This window comes from Hyalella azteca, unplaced genomic scaffold (assembly GCF_000764305.2).
Source record: "Hyalella azteca isolate HAZT.00-mixed unplaced genomic scaffold, Hazt_2.0.2 contig5432, whole genome shotgun sequence".
In the NCBI taxonomy this organism is placed as follows: Eukaryota; Metazoa; Arthropoda; class Malacostraca; order Amphipoda; family Hyalellidae; genus Hyalella; species Hyalella azteca.
The window spans coordinates 483,710-493,441 of record NW_025935622.1 but is presented as its reverse complement, the minus strand read 5'-3'; the positions used below and the strand labels follow the sequence as shown (position 1 = coordinate 493,441).

At 37.6% G+C, this 9,732-nt stretch overlaps 1 protein-coding gene across 1 annotated transcript; it reads left to right on the top strand.

Moving 5' to 3' along the window:
• The first annotated feature begins 3,350 nt into the window (after positions 1 to 3,350).
• LOC108666353 lies at positions 3,351 to 5,075 on the top strand. Its single transcript, XM_018153208.1, has 2 exons — positions 3,351 to 3,673; positions 4,220 to 5,075. The coding sequence occupies exons 1-2, from the start codon at positions 3,497 to 3,499 to the stop codon at positions 5,033 to 5,035; spliced, it is 993 nt and encodes a 330-aa protein (XP_018008697.1). The 5' UTR covers positions 3,351 to 3,496; the 3' UTR covers positions 5,036 to 5,075.
• Positions 5,076 to 9,732: the final 4,657 nt, after the last annotated feature.

Below are 9,732 nucleotides of genomic sequence, written 5' to 3'. Positions count from 1 at the left end.
TCCAATATGTAGTCACTCATATGTTATAGTTGTATATGAAAATTATTTAATTAATTATTTAATTATTGTTCCTTTAATGTACCGTATTTTACTCAATGTATGCATTAATTACGACCTTGAACGTATGTCGTCTACATTTCTGGATCGCTCTCCTACTATTATCCGTCCCGCATAGTAACGGCATTTGATATTCTTTTCTGTAGCATTATTATGTAAAATATTCGTAGTTAAAAGTTCGTTACTCCATGAGCCAATTTCAAGCAAAATCCAACAATGACAGACTAGAAATCGGCCATCACGTTTATTACAGCGAATTTGTATTTTTTTACCAAGACATGAGTAAAAATTGCATTGCTATTTAGACAAAGAGTCACTCATTTCTCTTTGAGAGAAAACTGCCTAGATGAATAAAACAATCGTATTATCCTGTCAATATAGGCCACTAAGTTGTTGTCGAGAAGCAAGATTAGACAAATATTAGGATCGCTCTGAAATAATAATAGAAACATGAACGAAAGTTACTATTACGGCAAAAATACCAGAGTAAATCCGGATTTCGGAGTCAAATTTATGAGTTAATCGTTCTGTTAGTTTCTATCTTGCCTTGCAGGGCTTTGTGTCATGCGGCTTGGGCCAGCCAATGATTGGCTACGTTATTCTGACGTTTGCCAGCGCCAGCGCCTTGTGCTCTTCGCTGTCTGGGTTTTTGGTCCAGCGTCTAGGCAGAAGATCCATGTTCCTGAGCGCAGGCTTCGTCAACTTGTCCATGATTTTGTTGATGCTCAACTGGGAGCCTCAGGCAGACCACTTCCCGTTGTACTTCATCGTGGCTGGAATATGGGGAGTGTCGGACGCGGTGTGGCATACGCAGCTCAGTGGTGAGATATGAATGAAAGAGATTAAATAATGCAGACATACCAGGAGTCATTGTCTTCTCAATTGTTTTATAATATAGGTTGAAATTATAGTATGGTGAATAATATAATGTGGTTAATTCAATAATGTTTATTAAATTATGAATTATAATTTCTAATTCAACTCATTTAGATCAAATGATTTCTCCACTCTAGAAGTTGTCAGCTTCAGTATTGAAATTTTACTATAATTTGAAATAGTTAGTGCCATATTAATTCATTATAATTAATTATAATTTCTCATTATACGAAACGACCAATTTTTGATAGAAAAATTATTTATAAAGTTGATACATAATTTTTGTCGTTGAAAAGTGCATAAACGTTTTCAACTAAATAAATTTCATGATTCATGGCAAAAATTCGAATAGCATAACCGTAGTTTTGCTAGTGATCAACATTCAGGAAACGCTGAAAGTTGATATGGAAATGAACAAAAATATGCAACTTCAAAAATATTTTACGAATCAAATTCTATTATAATTACTAATCCTAAAACTTCGTAAAATTCATAAATAAATTTTAACGATAAATAAAACACAAATTTCATCACCCGTCTCTAATTCTTCTTATATCTAGACCATCATTAAAGAACGATTGTGAAATAACCATTAACAATGTTGTAACTTTGGGGTCTTGGTTTCACTGCAGCCCTGTGTGGCCTGGTGCAAGTAACCTAACTCTATATATATAATCTACAAGGTTATAACTCTGAGGTCTTTGAATCACTTGAGCCATTTATGGCGCGGTACAATTAAACTAAAGTGTATACAGTATAAAATATACAAGGAATTTAAAAACAAAGAAAACGCCAAGCAAATTTGCCATATCGATATTGAAAACGTTTCGGAGTCTAGCGCCAACATTTCATTTTAAGTTCGGCAAACTAAAAATGAATAAAATCATTTTATAAGTCAAAATTCTAAGACAGACATAAAACCTAAACAAGACCTAACATTATATCGAAAAATTGGACTCGATTGGAACAACTTAGTCCTAGGGGTCACGAAAAGAATAAAACTTAAGAAAACACACTAAAACCTAAAAGCCTAGCTATTCACTGTTTTCTGATTAAACGAACTAAGCGCATTATGGAGACACGGTTTTCGTTTGAAGATATGTAGAGACTCCAATATTCTCAAATCCGAGCAGCCAGAAGTGGAACCGAGTATCCTGAAACCACTCCCAGATTCAGCCACGTCGCACTGTTCAGCATGGAGGCGCACGGAAGAATGAGGAGGCTTGCCGAGAGGCAAGTTAGAACGATAGCTCCTGCCATGGAGTTCAGAAACCCGGATGTAGAAGTTACGCCACGTCATTCCAAAGTACGCAGATACGCAGCGCGCACAACTGTACTCATAGACCAGGTTTGATCGCATCCGGGCACGATACTCGGTTAGGAAGATACTTGTTCCCCAGTTTGTTGTGAAATAGCCGTTGCTGCACTTTATTTTTACTTCTATTAAATTTGATTAAATTAGAATTATTTTTATTTGATTTAATTAAAAACTGTGTAACTGAAAAATTCGATAACATTGTTCGAGATGAATACGAATTCGTTTTAGTTTGTGACGAGACAATCATGTGTTTAATGCATACGCAGTTATTTCAACATTCATTAATTCCAAGACGATTTTACCTGAAAGTCGTTGAATAATCGCGTTCCTTATCTATTAATCGCTTTGGTTTTTGTTGAAAAAATGTTAGTGTTTGGTTTCAACTCACGTGCGCCCGAATAGCTTACTCGGAATATTCTCAGTGAAGCCTTAGTGACTAATCCTTTACAGCTGAATAGTTGATTTAGGTAATCAATCTTCATAAAGCATTTAGTTTTGTCGGCACCCCTATAACATTTTATCCGACTCGCTGTTAAAATTATATCGCGACTTGTGACTCGCGATATCAATCAAATACAGGCAGATTACGCTATTGATGTGTTGAACGAAGCGGAACGCAAACCTGATAACGGTCATATCAGAAGCAAAAGAGAATATACATATTTCAATAGATAAGATGAGTCATGACGATGATATTGTTTGCTAAATTAATCTCCTATTCAACACAAAAAATTTTGAATTGTGTAAAGTTATCGGAAAATATTTTAGTTCACTAAAACAACAATTTTTAAGGTAATGGCGATATTGAATGACGATCCCGCTGCGGTGCTCGCTTCGGATCCGTGGTCGCTGCAGGCGACTGGCGTTACCAGCTCGGCAGACGACACGTCGCGCCTCTGCCTCGTCACTGAGCCCGACGACGAGGAAGGGAGAGACGTGCTGGAACTCAGACCCATAAGACCATGGTTTGCATTAGGAATTATAGTCCATCATATTTATCTACGTTGTTCTTATATAGCTGAGTAAGCGAAGAACGCATGAGAGATAGGAAAGAAGAGATGACGGAAAATTTCTTAGGTCTTGCCAACATAACTTCTGTTTAGCACTGATCTCGAGTTACCGAAATGCCATCGAGATTCATTCAGAACGTTTCCAGAGGAATCCTACTCAACTACATATTTGTTCATAAATAAAACGGTGCAAATTCACGTGCTGATGAATTGTCAAGATTATCTTAATTTTTAAATGAGACTGTTGTGCAACAGCATAGAGACGTCACGCCGTCTTTATTCTAACTACAAACCTGTTGAAAATATTGGACGCTGCCTACATCTCGACGACGCATTAATATGCTGCCAGTTGAAATGTCTCGTCCCGCATCACCTTTTCAATCACAAGAGAGCTGAACTTTCCAACACAACCGTGAGATATCACTGAATCCCTTAAAGTTAGCCATGACCACATGGGATTCAAGTGTGTCCAGTCAATTTCTTTGCACGTGTGTTAATATTCACCTTCAATTAGCTATGTATAATTAGGCTTTATGATAGTTACTGACTTTGCACGTGATTCTATATTTTTATATTTATGCAGATGACAAAATAATTTACAAAATAAGCAGAATTTGAGACGAAATTTATGACACAAGGAAAAATTTATGGTTGGGAGTTGCGTACCTGAAACTTACGAATAATAGATGGCTCTGTGAATCAAAACGGTATTCTGATTCCATGGATATAAATTGATATAAAGACTAATTATTTTCAGTTTAATGCCAGCAATCCCTGTTTATCCATAGACATTGTTTATTAATTGCATAAACCATGTTCATAGGGGATTAAAAGTGGCTGTGCAATACGCTATATTGCTAGCTGCTCAGTTAATACAATTAAAAAGTTCACACTATTATTGAAAATAATGACATTAAAAAAACAGGCAAGTTGATTAATTTACAATTACGTGCCTCAGGTTCTGTGGAGTGAACCAGTCAGAGACGCTCGTCGCCACAACAAATTCGGCAACGTCAGCTTCACCGTGGCCTGGTCCGACATGTACAGGCAGTTTGGTCCCCACATGTACTACCTCCGACAACGTACTTCTCATAACATTACAACTGAAATACTGATCACTAAAAAACTTTTTAACACATTGGAATTAGTTGATTTTAATGCCAAGGACGCTCCTGTAAGAAGAGGAATATGCAATTGTGCTTCAGAGAGCAAAATATGCAACTGTGGTCCATTGGAATACGCAACAGAAGTACAAAGATGTGAAACAAGTATCGTGCATCAAATACAAATAGCCGTTGATGCCACATTGTGGGAGGGTTTTTGGGTCTATGCCCTGAGCACTATTGTACCGAATGTCCACAAGAAGTTTTGTTTCAGGCACAGATACGTGACCAAGAAGCCTTGCAGGTTTTATTATAACACAAGGCAAGCCCGAAATTTTTTAGGGTTACATTGCAACTACGAACTTGATGGAGCTTTTAGGCGCGAACGGTATAAAAAATTTGGGCACAATTGGATGCTTCATTTTGAAAGTTACAGTCAATCTCCACCATATTATTTTGAACAAGCATTATACGGACAACTGTCTTATCAATTATGTATGCGAGATTTTTGGCTCTTTTTCAATTCCACGTCTCATGAAATGAATTGCATGATTTTGAGCAGAGCAGATTTGAGCAGATTGGAACAAATGGTGGGCAGATTGATGTGGAGTTGGTGGCAAAATTATGACTTTTACGCGAATTTGCAGTCATACATCACCAGATATTCTTGATTTTCCTTTCTTCAACCCGAAATTTGCCTGCGTTTGAAAAATCATATATACGATGTATTTGTAAAGGTGATAAGCTTTCATGTTAATTGTAAAGCCAAGCTGGCGGCTCTCAACATCATTAGTAAATTTTGCATTGGGTCCTACACAGTGAATAATTATAATCAATAAACGAACGACGTGCACGCTCGTAGTAGACCAAATTTCTGGTGGACTTGCATTTATGAAGTGGCTTGTTCATTTTAATAATTATTCAAGGTCGATTTGTTCATATAAATGATTTTTACCCTAAAGATATAATAAGCAACCTGCCCGACTGTCCAATGCTGGACCGACTTTATTCTTCATTTCATTTCTCAATGTGTGCCTTTAATGTGAGTAAATACTGCATCACTAATTTCCTGACGCCAAACAGTATGAACTTCCAGTCCTACTCACACTCATAACTATCAATGTCACTCACAGAGTTATGGTTGGTTACAGCAACCTCTAAGATTTAGCCTTGTTATAAAAACAGACAAGCCTCAAGCTGTTATGAATTGTCGGAAAAAGTTAGCTCATGGTTATAAAGCAAAGAGGTTTTAGGCCTGGGTTCTACTACTGTGATTTAAAATTAATTGCTATGATGCCCAACTACGTCAATGAGCTCTGGCATAATGATGCCTATATTATATTGTCGAGGAGTGAAACCTAGACTGGTCTGAATGCATTTTTTCTAAATAAATAAACCAGAATATCCCAGTGCCCCCTACATTTTAATATCAATATCAATAAACAACAATAAACAACAATAAACTACAATAAACTACAATAAACTAAACCATCTTACATCCCACGATGTCTCATACAATGTGCTCAAGCAGCGTCTACCATTAATATCAATACGCGTAGTGGCGCGGGGTAAAACCGGGGGGACCCCGAATTTTACTGTCAACAGCAACCAGACGTGCTTGCGATTTTGCCGGATTGACCCTGATGTCCGTCCGGATTAGGAGCCACTGATAGCCTTATTCTGTCCGCGCCACTGCAGGGAACAGGGAAATACTCGATTAATATACCATATAATAATAATAACTTATTAAAATAACTCCAAATTTCTTACTATGGAAGATGTGGGCGTCATCGTTCGCCTCTAGTCATGTTTTTTCCCCGAAGGAGATATATCTTGCGTGATGGTGGCCCCTGGGCCGCTTGTGTATTTTTAATCTTAGATTTAATGTGATAATGATGATAGATAAGCGGGAGTGATTGAATTGACAATATTTTGATTATATCATCCAGCGAGATGCAAAGGTAGTCAGAAAGATTTCTAGCCATGAAAAATGAGTTTCAATTTATAAACGGGATTTAAGTTAGTTACCCTGCAATCGTAACGCAGGTGGGTTACTCTGCAGTCGGGCGTAGTTTGGCTAATATGCTAACAGGTTGGAGAAGAGTTACTTAGCAATCGGAGCGTATAGATGTGTCATTTCGCAATCTGGACTTAGGTGGTTAATTTGCAATCGGAATGTGGTAGATTTACTCTGCAATCGGGATGTAGGTGGGTTACTTTGCAATCGGGATGTAGGTGGGCTACTTAGTAATATTACCGCACCCTGTACAGCAGTGTTACATCGAGCTCCCGTTTGATCTCACTTCTGGCCCGAGTTGTCCCTCCCCACACGAGGGCTTCAAGGAACATGAACGTAGAAAGGCTATCACGGGATGCATTTGCCTGATGTACAGATCACTGAAGAAAATGTATACCGAAACTTGAACTTTAAAGAATTCTTCTCAATTCTTTATCTTCTGGGTTTTCGAGTTTTAAACGAAGAAAAATTATTTTGAAAATTTTACTATAAGCGACAATGTATGTTATTTACCACGTGAGATATTCAGATTCCAGCTGTGCGACAAGCAAAGTACAAAATCAATCTAAAGAAAAATAACTGACCTTGAGTGTTCATCGACATTGTCTATAAGATTAAGTTTATTTTCATTAAAAAATTTAGGAGCCATGATATTTTTATTTTCTTTCCTTATGATAGAAAAAACAAAAGGCCGAATATTATTATTCTTTTTATTGAAATGTCACAAAGAGCTTTGAAAGACAAGCTTTTTTCCATTTGAAAGCTTTTTTCGTTTCATCTCATGATAGTTGTTAACTATCATGATTGCTCCATGATCATCGTAATTGTTGCATTATTAGCGAGATTTTTATGTTATTGGGAGCACTGTATCTGTTAATCATCTTTTTAGTAATAATCTTTTTAAAAATATTTGAATCTTATTTTTATATCATAGAGCCGGAGATGTATGCGCTCAATCAATAATTTTATTGGGTAAATTTTTTGTTCCACGAACGCATATACATACATATATAGTTTGTGTGTCACCTCACTTGAGAAAAAAAATAAAGCTAATATTGGAAAAATATTGCAGGTTTTTTCACAACATTAACTTTTTGTAGTCAGTAATGTTGTTTCGATTTGTTAGATGCCGCTTATCGCTCTAATTCTTAGAGCAGGGGAAGAAAAGTTTGAAGCAGTTGGATTTTAAAAATTCAAGCGGAACAATTTATGCACTTACAGAAAAAAAGAATAAGGTACACACTTCTATACCAATAGAGCAACTCTGTTGGGATTGCAATAAGATTGGTGAAATTAGTCATTTTAGTTTTGATTCACCACCGATATGACTTCTCCCCATGAAGTTTTTCTCAAATATCACTGTTGCATGATCCACCACAGAGGAACGTGGTTGCATTGGTTCAAGTAATATTTGAGATTAAAATGTGCGTATAAATTCGGTGGTGCTCAATCAATAATTACCGTTAATTTATAGATAAATGTGTGTATGTTCTTTATTCATGTGTATAGTGTTTGGTTCGATGTTCAGTGTTTAGCTCATTATTACTAGTCATAAGTTTTGTTTTGTTCTTACATTCCAGAAAGGGTCCGAATCTTGAATCGAAAGTAAGAACAAGAGCGACGAAAGCACTTGGTATATTTATTGGTATACGTTATTTAGCATTATGGTTTTTCACTATAATTTTCATTCATCCTTCACTGCTTTACCACAACACTTCTATTGCAAAGCTCGATAGCGCGTTAAAAATTGTTACGTTATTTACAACAAAATTTTATTATTCAAATGTTTTAGTTTGGGGAAAGTGAAAAAGTGAAAACGACATTTTCACTTCGGTTTTATCTCCTTCGAGCGAAATAGTGACTGAAAACTTGCATAATTCGCAAGGCTAAAAGAGATCGAGCAACTGATGTGCATATTAGCATCGGAACTCACGCTGTGTGTGTCTCAGCTGTGTACACACATACAACACTTGTGTATACCTAGTCAACCTGCGCCTTGCCTGTGTAGTAGTGTCTCAGTGTCTCAGTAGGACCCAGTGTCGCCACAGAGTTCTGTGTCAGTGTCTCCTGGTCAAAATTGGTGGAGGTTTCGCAACGCATTTCTCTCCTCTTACTTGGTTTTGTGTTGTGATGCGTGTATGACGGGATGCATATTATGTGATATATATATATTTTTAGGAGTACTGTTTTGACCACGGGTAATTTTGATGATGTTCTTTTGCTAGATTGGTGACTCAAAATGATTGAATATATTTTTCTGACTAGAATATGGAATCTCGTAACTGTGATATTATTTTGTTAATTCATAGGATTTAGTTGTTAGCGTCTTGGAACGAGACTGAATGTTGCAGTTCCATGCAACGTGATTGGTCGAGTTGCTCCTAGCCTCGCGACGGTGCACGTTTATTCCTCTAGGTAGTCTTGGACGATGTAGAGTTCGGTCTCTTTAGAATTAGTTGAGGATTATTCGACTATTAACTTGTGACTAGTTTGCAAAATGATTAAAATTATGACTACTTTATTGTATTGTATTATATTATCGACTTTTCTTTGCACTCAGAGAGTGTTGACAGCCTGTTTTGTGCTCCTTAGAAACGAGATATCGTGTTGACATTATTTTAGCTGAGTTGCCCCTTGCGGGCAAGTTGTGTGTGCTCAGTGGTACTGGGTTGTGGTACAACGGTTTCGACTCTAATTCAGGGAGCCAGTTCTGGGCTTGCAAGAATAAACTCCACTGTAGTTCTGGAAATAACTCGTAAAGAGTTCCACTAACAGACTAATAACGGCGTAGGTGGAGTTCTTGGCTAGTTCCAGCTTTTGGCTGCGTTGGGTGGTTAATAGCTGCTCCATTCGCACCCTCGTGTCGTAGAGGCTAATAACCTCTGCGCTCGAGTAAAATGTCAGCGGCTTATTGGGGGCTCGAACCCCTCTATAATCGTGCTTTTGAAGCGTAACTGCCACCCCGTTTTTGCGATCCTTGCAGTGCATTAGGGCTAGAACCCTTAGTCTCTGCGGCTGGTTGTTGGCATCTTGGTGCGGTTAGTTCCCGTACCATTTGCAGCCCATCTTTGTGATTCTTCGCAGTGCATTAGGGTTAGAACCCCTAGTCTCTGTGGCTGGTTGTTGGCATCTTGGTGCGGCTAGTTCCCGTACCATTTGCTATCCATTTTGTTATTCTCAGTTGAGCATAAGGGCTCATACTGTGTGGTTTCCACAATAATTCGCATGAGGATCAGCAGTATTCTGCGAAAAGTTCCTTGTGTTTATTCCTCCTCTCTCCAACGCAAGGGAATTTAGAGCCGGACCAAAGAGCGACTCTTTAGCCCTTGTGTTTATAATCAGTACGAAAGT